General features: G+C 42.3%; 1 protein-coding gene across 2 annotated transcripts; it reads left to right on the top strand.

Annotated features, from left to right (window-relative positions):
• Positions 1–1,934: 1,934 nt before the first annotated feature.
• On the top strand, positions 1,935–13,007 carry gata1a (GATA binding protein 1a). Of its 2 annotated transcripts, none has more exons than XM_056273098.1 (6): positions 1,935–2,079; positions 9,217–9,454; positions 10,457–10,966; positions 11,098–11,243; positions 11,439–11,564; positions 12,221–13,007. In XM_056273098.1, exons 2-6 carry the CDS (start codon positions 9,241–9,243, stop codon positions 12,509–12,511), a joined length of 1,287 nt encoding a protein of 428 aa, XP_056129073.1. In that variant the 5' UTR covers positions 1,935–2,079; positions 9,217–9,240; the 3' UTR covers positions 12,512–13,007. The 2 variants fall into 2 exon arrangements, with proteins under 2 accessions (XP_056129073.1, XP_056129074.1); XM_056273099.1 differs by lacking the exon at positions 1,935–2,079 and adding an exon at positions 6,692–6,821.
• Positions 13,008–14,238: the final 1,231 nt, after the last annotated feature.

Genomic DNA, 14,238 nt, shown 5'->3' with positions numbered 1-14,238 from the left:
ATAATGGATAATGGATCCACAAATAAAGAAAAATTAATAACAACAACTCACAGGGTTAAGCCAGGGACTAGACAGTGAGTAAACAGGGAGCCATATGACCCTCAGCACTATCTTGATGATCCCACCTTAAATTTAAATAAACCTCAAAACCAACTCTGGTTGGCAAGATCCACTGTAGCAGTCCTAAGGCCTTGCTATGGGTTGGTAAAGCTCCAGGATCATTATACATAATAAATGTAGCTGATCTCCTTTCCCCCTACCTGGTCATTCAAATCCCCCTCCACCAAACCAGAACCAACTCTGTACCTTTGGAGACAGGCCATTCTCAGTAGCTGTACTACAATCAATCCTCTTCCCGTTCTTCAGTCCTACCTGAAAACTCACTCTTGGGTCACTCCAGCCAACCCACGACACCTAGTTTTTGTTTTGCACATCTTCTTGTTTATTGCTTGCCTGCCTCCTGTTATTCTAAATTGTCCTTCAGATGAGACGTTAAACCAAGGTCCTGACTCACTGTGGTTATTAAAGATCCCATGGCAGTTATCGCAAAGAGTAGTGGATGTCTTGGCAAAATTCCCAACCTGGCTCTCCATTTGGCCACCTAATCATCCCCCCATGTAATTGGCTCAATGATTCCTCCCTCTCCACCTCAAGCTGATGTGTGGTGCGCTTTCTGGCACAAAATGGCTGCCCTGTATCACCCAGGTGGGTGCTACACATTGGTGGTGATTGAAGTGAGTTACCCCTTCAATGTGAAGTGCTTTGGGTGTCAACATAAAGCCCTATATAAATATAATCCATTATAAATTGTCTTTGTGCTTGAGTAAAGCACTCTATAAATCTCATTTATCAATTCATTTATTAGGGATGCACCTTTATCACTTTGTCACTGCTAATGCCGATTCTGAGTATACATCTTTAGACCATTAGTGTGGGGTCAATGGGCAAAATAATTGAGATAGAACCTGTTTGTTCTGTTTTGATGCATACTCAACTGACTTCAGGTATTCCCACCCTTATAAACTGTATGGTTTATAAGGCTGGGATACCTTCAGTCAGTTTAGACTGAAGCTGTCACTTAGTTGAATGCTGAAACGTATCTGTCAATAAACATATCCAGATGAAATGATTCAACCTGATTTGAGAGTCTTGGGTAAAATCTTAGATACCGCTACTCCATTTTAGCTTGGTATCAGTATCCCTAATTATTATTGTCCATCCATCCATCCATCCATCCATTTTCCAAACCACTTATCCTTACTCAAGGTCATAGGGATGCTGGAGCCTATCCTTGCAGTCACTGGGTGGCAGGCAGAGAGATACCCTGGACAGGCCGCCAGTCCATCACAGGGCTGACACACACACACACACACACACACACACGCACACACACACACACACACACACACACACACACACACACACACACACACACACACACACACACACACACACACACACACACACACACACACACACACACATTCACACCTAGGGACAATTTAGTATGGCAGATTCCTAATTATTATTATACAAATTTCCTTTAACTTCCTGCCATAATACAACACAATAACTGGGCCCATTCCTTGGGCCTAGGGTTAGAATGAGGTAGAAGTCTATTTGATGGATAGTGCCTTTCTTAGGATATGAGATGTTCCAAGTAGTGCGATCTTCTGTAGATCTTGTATTATGATGTTTCCCCGGGATCCATTGGGTGTATTTCTCCATCCCTTTTATTCCAAGTCCCAGGGCTCCTCTCACTACTGGTATTGTTGTGGTTTTCATTTGCCACATTCGTTCAATCTCGATTTCAAGGTCTTTATATTTTGACAGTCATTCAGTTACGTTTACTGAGGTGTTCCTTTCAGTCAGGATGGACATGTCGATGAGTAGGCAGCTTTTTTCTTTTTTGTTCTTGATGATGATGTCTGGTCTGTTGGCCTTTATCTCACGATCTGTCTGTATTGGCATGTCCCATAAGATTGTGATGTCATCTTTTTTTGTTACTGTTTGGGGCTCGTGTTCGTACCATTTTTCTTTTGTGTTGATGTTGAATTCTTTGAAGATGTTCCGGTGCAGGTATGTGGCGGCCTTGTTGTGTCTTTGTAGGTATTCAGTTTTGGCCAGCTCAGGGCACCCTGCCACGATATGGTCAATGGTTTCCTGGAATTGACCACATATCCTATCCTATTATATTATATTATTTATATTACATATCCTATTATTATTATTATTATTGTTGTTGTTGTTGTTGTTAATATACGTAGTGAAAGACAAGATGCCGCAAACAAATTGTTGTAGTTAAGTGTATGTGTGGGAAGGGGAAGCATGAAAAGTGATGGAAAAAGGGAAGTGATGAGGGATTAAAAGGGTTGTGAGGGGGCGTCCGAGTAGCGTATTCTGTTGCCTACCAGCACGGGGATCCCGGTTCGAATCCCTGTGTTGCCTCTGGCTTGGTCGGGTATCCCTACAGACACAATTGGCTGTGTCTGTGGTGGGAAGTCAGATGTGAGTATGTGTCCTGGTCGCTGTACTAGCGCCTCCTCTGGTCGGTTGGTGGCACCTGTTTAGGGGGGAGGGGGAACTGGAGGGAGTAGCGTGATCCTCCCATGCACTATGTTCCCCTGGTGAAACTCCTCACTGTCAGGTGAAAAGAAGCGGCTGGCGACTCCACATGTATCGGAGCCCTTCCCAGATTGACAAAGGGGGTGGAGCAGGGACCAGACAGCTCGGCAGAGTGGGGTAATTGGCCGGATACAATTGGGGAGAAAAAGGGGGGTAAAAAAGGGAGGGTTGTGAGGATTAAAGAAGAGGAAAGGTGTTTTGGAAGGAGAGATGGGATAAAATAAAAGCAAATTGCATGTATGGACAGGTATTTTTGTATGTATGTATGCATGTATGTATGTTTGTATATCTATGTCAATACGTGATGGATTTGTTAAGATGGTAACTAATATACCCATGAAAACCAACAAAAAAAAGAGTCATAAGAAGAAAAAAAATCTTTATGTGGGGAGCGATATGACCCGACAAGCACTGTTTTGATAAAGACATTTTAAATAGTCATGAGATGCTCAGCTTTTGTGCTACATAGGTGTTTGCATCTTGTGCAAGTGCATGGGCAAAGAATAAAATAGACCCTTTTGTACACCCTTTCCAAAAGCTAGCTATATAGCTACAGCTTGCTGTGTTATGTTGAACTCACAAGTAAAAACCTTGAGAACCAAATTATCAAATCAGCTAGCTTTTTCATGGCTATCAAGGTCATGTTGAAGCTAGGAGCCTATACTAGCTAGACAACCATCTTAGCTGCTAAAAACCTCACTATAGTGAATGATTTATCAACCTAATAAACCAATAAGGAAGCTGCTGAACACATAAACCATGTGGATGAATTAGTCTTATCAAGTAAATTCTCTGTTGCTGTGCCGTTTAGCCAGAATGAGCTGCTTGTCTTGATTTCATAGCAACACTCTCATATTCGATGGCTGTTTCTTTGACTGGGCATTTTTGTTCTGCGGCCTACAGACGGATAATTGAACACACCTTGATTTTGCATATTCTGTATGCATTGTGAATAGCCTAGGGAACTGATGTCCCCATACGGAATAAGACATGAAAATGTGTGTGTCTGTGTCTGTCTGTGTGCTTTGTCAATGACAACTGCAGGTAGAGTAGGCCTTTGTTAAACTGCTAACACAAAATCTGCCAAACAAAACACACAGAGAGGCACAAGAGCGTATGGCGTCTGTCATTTGGTTGCCTTACTTTACTATGAAACAAGCACACAAGAGTGTCAGTGCCTGTTACATACCACATTGTGTGCAGATCACAGTCAGCAGAGGGTTTATAAATAAGGAAAGATATAAAAGAGAGAGTCCATGAGGCGGATAGATGGGCATACAGAATTACAGAGTGAGAGAGAGAACGAACGAACTCCCGGGTGCGTACCACATTTAGAGAATGGCTCAGCAGGCCCTGTGTGAAAGAGATAAGGCTGCCCTACACAGATGCCAGTTTCTTGGGAATTAGAAAGTTGACCCTGAACTGTACCGGTTGCACACCTTCCATCGCCAAGCTGGAACCGGTTCACAGATAAAACTCCACTATTCAAAGTGAGTTTTACTGCTTCTGTTGAACCAGACTGCTGTTGCTACTGCTATTTTATTGTGGTTGACCGAATGTGTGTGTGTGTGTGTGTGTGTGTGTGTGTGTGTGTGTGTGTGTGTGTGTGTGTGTGTGTGTGTGTGTGTGTATGCACGGACATGTTTGTGACAAATTTGTGAGTCGCACTGGTCTGTCATTTAGCAAACACACAGGACCACCGACATGCTGCAATGTCCTGTCTGTCTGTCCGCATTGCTGTGTGTCTGCGGAGGGCCTGTCATTCCTGGCCTCATCCTCTCATCTTGATAACGTCTTATCAGAGCTGAGCAGCCCGCTTACAGTATGCCACCAGCCACATCCCTGCCCAGCTCTCTATATGTTCAGCATAAAGAGAGACTCGCTCACTTTGTTTCTTTCTCACTAGTAAGCGTTACTCTCATTAAGAGAGGCAAAATTTCTTGTTCTGGTCCAGTGAACCTGTAATTCACAAAATTTGAATTGACTATTTAACAAACGGTTAAGGAGTGGTAGGGGACTGGTGATTGACACTTCAAACTAATACTGACACAATTTAACTTGATTGTTTCCTGGTCTAACCGATGCAGGTTGCAAATATCTCATGTGCAGTTATCCACTCAAATGGATTATTATAGGTGTTGGTGGTAGGTGAGTCGCTGTTGCAAATGAAAGGGCTCGCTTTTCCTACTGTTACTCCCTTCTAATTTCCCTGAAAACTGTAAACGAACAAAGAGAGAGGAAAGTTGGTGAGCTGCTTTGACTACCAAATGACTGGGACAGAGTCAGGCTTGTACAGAGTCCAGCCATTTCCAAACCATATCTGTCTACCTGATTGCAACACCTATCCGTATTTGCATTACGGTCTTCCATTCTAAGCTTTACTGGACCGCAGAGAAATTGAGTCTTTGCATTTTTATATTTGCTTTGTTTAAATGCCGGTCTAACTTTTTTCCATATGGGCCTGGTCTTATCAGGGGTTATGTGCACATTCATCAACAGACAAAGAGCAATCCATCCCGAGTACTGACACTACTGCTGGTAGCATACATATAAACCGAACGACTTTCTCTTTCTATGCACTGGCATCGACAATCTAAGTCTAAGCAGTCAAGTACTTCCTGCTGATGAATTAATTAATTTATTCTATATATTGTCGTTATGCATGCTCAATAATCCAGGCAAGAAAATCACAGAAAGGTGAATCAGTTCATCTGGATACAACGTTTATTGACAGATACGTTTCCTCACTCATCTAAGTGACCTCTTCAGTCTCAGCTGACTGCAGGTACCCCCACCCTTATAAACGATACAGCTTCATAACGACCGAAACCAACGATTGGTTTCACATGCAAATTGCCGTGACCATTAACTAGAGTTTCAATGGCCATGTGTACTACTCACAGAGGATTGGGGAATAGTTGCAATCACAACATTGTAAAATGGCGACAGATGTACTCTTAGCCCACTCCCTCCCCCCCGTTTCGGCCATGGTTGTTCCCTCTTCACATAGATGGCCTTTTCCAAACACTGCATCTCAGTTGCTTTCAATCCCCAATCCGCCAGAAATTGGTCCACCCCAAGGATTGTGTCCCCTGGCACAAAGAGAGCAATATAGTGTACGCTGCTAAGTGCCAGGAGGATTGTAGTGACTTGTACATCAGGGAAACCAAACAGATGCTGGCCAAGAGGATGGCACAACACAGAAGCGCTAACGCATCTGGACAGGACTCCACAGTCTACACCCATCTACAGGCCAGTGGCCACTCTTTCAAGGATGAGGATGTGCACATCCTTGATATGGGGAACACTGGTTTGAACGTAAAGTCAAAGAGGCCATCTATGTGAAGAGGGAACGACCATCCCTGAACCGAGGGGGACCTAAGAATACATCTCTCACCATCTTACAATGCTGTGATTACAAACATTCCCAAATCCTCTGTGAATCATACACATGGCTACTGTAACTCTAGTTAAAGGTCATGGTAATTTACATATGAAACCGATTGTTGTTTTTTTGTATTGTTTATAAGGTTGGGGATACCTGTAGTCAGTTGAGACTGAAGAGGTCACTCAGATGAGTGAGGAAATGTTTCACTCTCAATAAACGTGTCCAGATGAACTGATTCAACTTTCTGTGATTCTATATATGATGTGAGAAATAGGCCATACCTTGTTACTGGTGGTGATACGGTGCTGATATCTTTTTAATATGTTATGCTTTCTTTCTAGAAACCATCAGAGATATCAGAGTTATCTTAACTATGCTAATGCTACAGATAATAATAAAGGAGAAGCGGAGCAACAGCAGTTTAAAGCCTTCACCTTTAAGCTTCACACACAGTTTGGACGACTAAAACGTCTGACAGGAAGACAAACCTTTCTTTTTCTTTCTTTTTTTTTGTTGTTAGAGTAACTGTTGTCACCCTATTTTCAGATGAGTTTGCATTACATCTATGCCAACACCAATTCTCCCTGTTTGGACCAAAGAGGTGTGTCTTGTCATATTTTGTCCCCCTAATCCAACCCCTCCCACTGATTCTGCTTGTCCTAAACTTTGTTGGTTGTTAGAGAGGTACCAGACATAAGTTATATCTCTGGCCATCGGCCCATACCAAGATAGCCTGCAGAGCCGTGCTGCCTTATACCTTACTTAGGAGTTTACTCGAGTCATTGTTCATCTCTCCAATTCACTTCAGGTGGGTGCCACCTCTTTGTCTCTAGTTGATTTTACTCAAAGCTCCACATTATTTCATGTTTTTGTTGAGCTGGTGAGGTACTTGCAAGCCATGAACACAAAAGTGTGTAAATAGATGGTGAATGTGTTGATATCACCCGGGACATTAACTGCTTGATGACTTGCAGAGATATGATTGAGGACTGCCCTGGGTGAAAGAAGGCTCTGTGTTCTGTTTAGCATAATAGCTTTTCCTTTATTTGGGGTCAGGAATTTTTTTTTTCATCCATTTTTGTTCCAAACCTCAGCATGTGCAAGTTTCAGAGAAACTGTTTACAACGTCAATAATTTCCAACCGGCATTGCCTTTCAGGTTCAATGATACATTAGAAAATTATAAGGAAAAAAAATGGATATATATACATACTAAAATACATGTATACATGTATAGAAAAGAATTTCCCTATCAAGTACAGCAAAAAAAAACCAAAAAAAAGCAAAAAAAAACTTGCCCATATAAAACCTTCCATGATAACTAATAACAAATAAACTCAAAGTTAAAATGTCTTTTTTTTTCTTCCTGAAATTTTTGTGTTTTGTTTGAAATCGCTAAACCTAGTTGATGGCAGTATTGCTGGCTTATTAACTTTTTAAACAAAAATTTTAATCTTATTTTTTTATTCTAACAACCTATCCCATTTTATGAGCTCTCCATCACAATATCCATCACTTTTGATAATATTATATTTTCTGCAATTATATATATTTTACATAGTATCAGGTTTCTATTAATCAGAAGTGATTTGGGTTTGTTTTTGTGCTCTATCTGTGCAAGAGGATATATTTAGAGTAACAATAATAACGTCTATCAGATTTTCTCAGGCTTTATCAGGTGTTATCAGCCTCTTCTCTTTCCTCTCATCAGAAAGGAATAAAGATAAAGAACCGCCACGACATGATCGCTCTTCTAACACACAGCACATTTCTTTGCAAAACTACGACATATAACAAAAATTGCATTGCTATGCATTTCTGTAGAGTCAACGTGTGAGTAGGTGGAAAGAGCCTTATGATCCAATTACTGACTTCAGGTTAACGTGTCGAGTCCTATAATTCATGTAAGTAGCTGATGTGGTTGATGTCGTTGTAAGCAGGCCTATTTATTTGATGGATTCTCTTTTTTCTTATCACATATGAATAGAAATAGTATTGGGTTACCGTATACCCACATTCATTTTGTACCCATATATACACTGAAGTGCCGATTCCTGGGTATAGAAACACTGTGTTGAAAGTTACTCGTGATGTAGACTGGACTCAATTCTTCCCTTTAATAGTACCATTAAACAAAAAAACAAAAACAAGACACCTGACTTGAATGGTGCATACATGCTGATGTTATAAATCGCCTGTTGTCTTTCTTTAAGAGAAAAGTAAGCTAGCCGAGCCATCGTACCTTCTCTGCTATTAGGCACAGTTGCCAGCAAAGTTGAAAAGCTTTGAATTTGGTATCGTTCTCATTTCAACCTCTGGCATTGTCTAAATAACATGCAAGTTCTATGCTGACGTATTGAGAAGATGCACCAAGAATTTAAACCATTGGTCTAACAAATAAAGATTTAACATGTAGCCTAACTGTTGATTTTGACTTTACCTCGTGGTGGACATTTGACAGATAATCATTTGGCATCAGAAGAATACATAACCAGTGTTTTAATTTAATGGCAAAGAAAAACCAGGAAGATTTCTCAGTGGTTTTCATCGAGGTTGTCGCTAGTGCCCTGACTTAGACAGATCTGACTGCAAATTCAACCTAGAGCTGAAAGTAGTTGAAGACGTATCAAGGCATTTGTCGATTCTCACACAGTAAAATGTCCCTTGAGGTAATCGTCTTGTGTTCTCTTTGCACATATGCCAAGTAAATAAAGGCCAGCCGTGACCATTTGGTCACTGATTCTTTCACTGCATTTGTAGGCCTGATTATTTTTAGGCCTTACTTTCAGCCACAGTCAAATGAGGATCCTAGAAAAGGAAGTTTAAACAGGCCTGTTGTTATTATTGAGATCTTGTCCCCGTGTTAATTGTGGTTACGTTGGTCGTTTTAAGCTATACCGTCTACTATCATGACAACTGAACCAGCCGTGGTTTTTGCATTTCACACTGCTGTGGTGCTGCTATCAAAATACATAGACGTAATGCTTTTCACGCTTCATAATGGAGTGGTATTCCACAGCAAACAATGGCCAATAATAATAATAATAATAATAATAATAAAGCAACTTAACATACAAAAGATCCACAAAACCAACTTATTACCCAATGGATGTTGGTGAATAGTGTCTATAAACAAAATCCATCTCAAATTATCCCTAATTTTACTCTGGATTTCTCCACACCGGCACTTTTACACTGCTACAGGTTGTGGTTGTTTTCCCTGTTGGCATGGAGGATTCCTCAGAGCAGTCCCACTGGGTGTCTCCGACTCTGATCAGTGCCGATCACATTGGCGGTTTCTCCTCTGAGCCTGCTCTGCTACCACCAGGAGAAGATGGAGAGGCCTTCTTCTCCAATTCTGAAACAGACTACACCAGCCTGGCCTCCTTTTTCTCCAGCCCCAGCAGCAGCCGAGCCCCGTCGGCCTACAGACACAGCCAGGGTTGGCACTACCACTCACTACCATACATCAGCTTACCCACCTCCATTTTATTCAACCTACATAGAGAAGGGCTTGTAGTGTCAAGAATTGCGAGGCACAGACTACTGTGTGAATTAGTTTTCAAATGAATGATATATCATATTATTAGCTAATTAACAACCCTGGAAAGCAAGCCAACATGCCAGATACACTTAAAAAATATTTATCGGGGGTGTCTGGGTAGCAGAGCAGTCTAGTCCATTGCCTACCAACATGGGGATCCCAGTTCGAATCCCTGTGTTGCCTCCAACTTGGTTGGGCGTCCCTACAGATACAATTGGCCGGATGTGGGTATGTGTCCTGGTCGCTGCACTAGCACCTCCTCTGGTTGGTCGGGCGCCTGTTCAGGGGGGCATGATCCTCCCACGTGCTACGTCCCCCTGGCAAAACTCCTCACTGTCAGGTGAAAAGAAGTGGCTGGCGACTCCACATGTATCGGAGGAGGCATGTGGTAGTCTGCAGCCCTCCTCGGATCGGCAGAGGGGGTGGAGCAGTGACCAGGAAGGCTCAGAAGAGTGGGAGAGTGGGGTAGTTGGCTGGATACAACTGGGGAGAAAAAGGCGGGAACCCCCCCCAAAAAAAAATATCAAAAGAGTGATTTGTCTGAGCACTGAGCACATTAAAGATGACAGAGCACATCTTACTTGCATCTCTGTTGATGGTGTTTATGTGAAATCCTATCGCGAATGAAACTGCATGGGAGATCCCAAGTGATAGACTACAAAGGAGAGGCTAAGAGAGAACAGTGCTGCAGAAAAAAACACATCTTGCCAGTTTTCTTAACCAATGAGGATTATAAAGTTAATGTGAAGATAAAGCACACGATCTTAAATGTCTTAAAACTGCATGTATTTTCAGATGCAGCCCTTCACAAACATTTTTTGATTACGATGATGAAGTTGTTGAATGTATGAGATGTTTATCTAAAAAAAGTGCCGCCATCCCTCTGTCTGTCCCCTGAAGTTCGTCAGGTGTACACCTCACCGTCTCTCCTGACCAACCTCCAGTGGCTGGACGGGCCTGGCAGCCATACCTTGGGTTCTCCCTACAGCCCGTCAGCCTCAGCCTGGAGCAGCAGCCCTCTCACCAAGACCCCTGTCCACTCACACACTCCAACATCCCTGTACCTTCCCAGCACCACGTCGTCCTTCACAACCTCCAGGGATGGGTACTCATCCCCCAACAGGGAGGGCAAGGAAAGTCCCCGGCTCCAGGAGGTCCTGAAACCTGAACGCTTTAGTCCGCCGGGGGGGTCTGGGGGAGGAAGCAATTTTCTAAACTTGACCTCTGCAACGGCGGGCACGTACACGCCGTCTCCCCACTCTCACTCACACATGCTGGGCCCCTATGGCTCGTACATGTCCTCCCCGCAGGAGTACGGTGCAGCCACCCTCTACTCAACCCCAGGAGCATGGATAAGTCCTTCCTCCTACTCCCCCAAACTTCGCAACAAGATGAGGCTATCCCCTCCAGGTGAAATGCACTAAATTGTATATCCTGCAGTCATAGCTAGCGTAAATAAGCAAATAATTTGAGTAGGGCATACGAAAGGTGGCAGTAAAGTAAATATATTTAAGCCACTTTTCCTGTTTTTTTCTGGACAGAGGCCAGAGAGTGTGTTAACTGTGGCGCAACAGCTACTCCCCTATGGCGTCGGGATGGTACAGGACACTACTTGTGTAATGCCTGTGGGCTGTACCACAAGATGAATGGCCAAAATAGACCCCTAATCCGACCCAAGAAAAGACTGGTAAGACACAACAAGATGCCGTAAATGTCATACATATGAACTGGCAGCTGACAGAGATAATATGTTTTCTTGTTTTTTTTAAACCAATTTAATCATTAACACTAACATATATGTTTGTCGCCCTCACCAAATGACTGAAAACAAAACAGGGCACTTGATACAAAGTCCTCTTATTCTTCCCTCACTCTGTTTCAGATTGTCAGCAAGCGGGCTGGTACCATATGTGCCAACTGCCATACAAGCACAACAACGCTGTGGAGACGTAATTCCAGTGGGGAGCCCGTCTGCAACGCCTGTGGACTCTATTTCAAGCTGCACAATGTGAGTTGGTCAGCTGAGTGGTTCACACACATACACACACACACACAAACACACACACACACACACACACAAACACACACAAACACACACACACACACACACACACACACACACACACACACACACACACACACACACACACACACACACACACACACACACACACATACACAGTCGTTTCATCTGGCAGGTGAGGTGTTAATACAGAAACCACATTCTTTCTTGTCTTGGAGCATGCTCAATAATCCAGGTAAGAAAATCAAAGAAGGTTGAATCAGTTCATCTGGATATAACATTTATTGACAGATACGTTTCATCACGCAACTAAATGACATCTTCAGTCAGGAACTGGTCGTTGGTTTCGGTCGTTATACATCTGTCATCATCTTACAATGCTGTGACTGCAACAATCCCCAATCCTCTGTGAATAGTACACATGATCAATAGTCACACCCAAATTTGCATATGAAACTGGTCGTTGGTTGCAGTCATTAGGCACTGTAATGTACTGTATTGTTTATAAGGGTTGGGGATACCTGCAGTCAGTCTAGACTGAAGAGGTCATTGAGTTGAGTGATGAAACATATCTGTCAATAAACATCACGTCCAGATGATCTGATTCAACATTCTTTGATCACATTCTTTCCTTTTTGCAGGTCAACCGGCCCCTCACAATGAAGAAGGATGGCATCCAAACTCGAAACCGAAAAGTGTCCAACAAGAACAAGAAGAGCAAGAAGAATGCTATGATGGAGCCGTACCCAGATTTAAGCCAGGCACCCTCCCTGGATGAGAGCGGTGGTGGGCCCTTCTCCTTTGGCTCGGGCTCACTTCTCTCTTACAGCCATGCGTCACATCTAATCCCCCCACCGTCCCCCCTCCACCATTCTGCCACATTGCCCTTCACACACCATCCAAACACTGGCATGGTGCCCACGTTGGTGTGAGATGATTGGAAAACGGCCCCACTTCAGCCGAGCATTCACAGCCATTAATTTCTTACTATCAAGGCTATCGTATCAATGAGAAGACAAACACTTTGTATCATTAAAAATCAATATTTGCTTGCTTGCCAGTTATTTGTGCTATTTTATTTTTTTTCCATTTATCATGACCCATAAGGACAAGGTAAACTTTAAGGGCGTTGCTTGTGTTTCCTGTGACTGTATTTGAGGAGGCCTTCATTGTTGATATTTTCACCAAGTAGTCCACTGAGATTGCTGCAGATGTAACACAGTGAGAAATGAAACGTTTCAGATGTATATTTGTTAATACAAACAGCGATATGTTTTCAAAGCCAGTCAAAATCTCTTCGGTTTTGCTCTCTTATGCAAAATGTGTAAATGTGTTTTGTATTTTGATCCCTATTTTGTATTTGCAAAATTACTATTTAGTGTATACGTTGAAAGTCAACCAAAACATATAAAATAAAAATGATTTATGACTCCAAAAAAGATATATGGTTGTTTTTCAGGTGCAATTTTTTTTTTATTCTCAGTATATTTCTTTACAGTTAACTGTGATGAAGGCCTCTTTGTGGCAGCAGTGAACTTACATGACCGGGTGGTAACCAAGTCTTTGTCAAGCGGGAATGCAAATTCTCCAATGAGCAGAAGTGATAGACCATTCAACTAAAATGTTTCTATATTTTGGTTGGTCTATATTTAGAGCGTGAGACAGTTGGTGAACACAAGCGTAGCCTACAATCTCTACCGTCTATCAGTCTTAGGAAAGGTGGATGCGTGCATGCATGCACGCACGCACGCACGCACGCACGCGCGCGCGCGCGCACACACACACACACACACACACACAAGTTTAGACTGATTTTGCTTATTTGTGTGGGGACACAAAGGGGCAAAATACTGTAACTCATCAATGCATGGATACTTGTCAAGGGTATATGGTTCCCCTCTCAGGTATGAATGGAAAAGTCAATCTTCACAAAACTTGCAATGCAATAATAGATGTTTGTGAAAAAGTTCCAAGCACTTAATAGGCCATATTGTGAATTAGACCCATTACACAGAGAGGAAGGAGTCTGAGAAGCATGGTAAGGCAACAAGAGGAGATGGGAATCTGGCAAGATTGTGGCAGAAACAATGCTATCTGATCCATGAATCTGAAACTGAGCGCTTTGTGGCTCATTGAGGAATATCTGGATTTCACCGACTATGTCAGCATGTAGATCTTCAAAATTGGATCAGATAACAGTTTTGTTTTGTTTTTTGTTAACCAAACTGAGTTTTCAGAAAATATTTTTGCAGAATATTTGCCACATGCTACAATGTAGTTCAGTGTGTCTATATATCAGAATTACTTTTGTTGAGTAAATTCTATTTTTGAGTCACACTTGGAGTTTGCAATTCTGTGTGCAGCTATGCCCAAACCACCAGTCATTTCCTGTGACCTAGTATAAGTGATTCATCACAGAGAATGTCTTGTTCCTTTCAAGCCTTGAATGCATTCCAATTGAACTGAACCAAAATTTCAGACTACCTCTTAGTTTGTAACAATCAATGAAAGCAAACAACGATGAAAACAGTTCGAGATGCTGTCCTGAATCTCAAGGGGATGAGTGATGCAAGCTAAAAGCCAAGAAATACATTTAATATTGTGTCAATTAACTTGAAATAGCATACTGTAGAATGCTATGCTGCACAACTGCAGTATG

Source organism: Lampris incognitus, chromosome 2 (assembly GCF_029633865.1).
Source record: "Lampris incognitus isolate fLamInc1 chromosome 2, fLamInc1.hap2, whole genome shotgun sequence".
In the NCBI taxonomy this organism is placed as follows: Eukaryota; Metazoa; Chordata; class Actinopteri; order Lampriformes; family Lampridae; genus Lampris; species Lampris incognitus.
The sequence above is the reverse complement of the archived record's forward strand: the minus strand, read 5'-3'. Positions and strand labels throughout refer to the sequence as shown.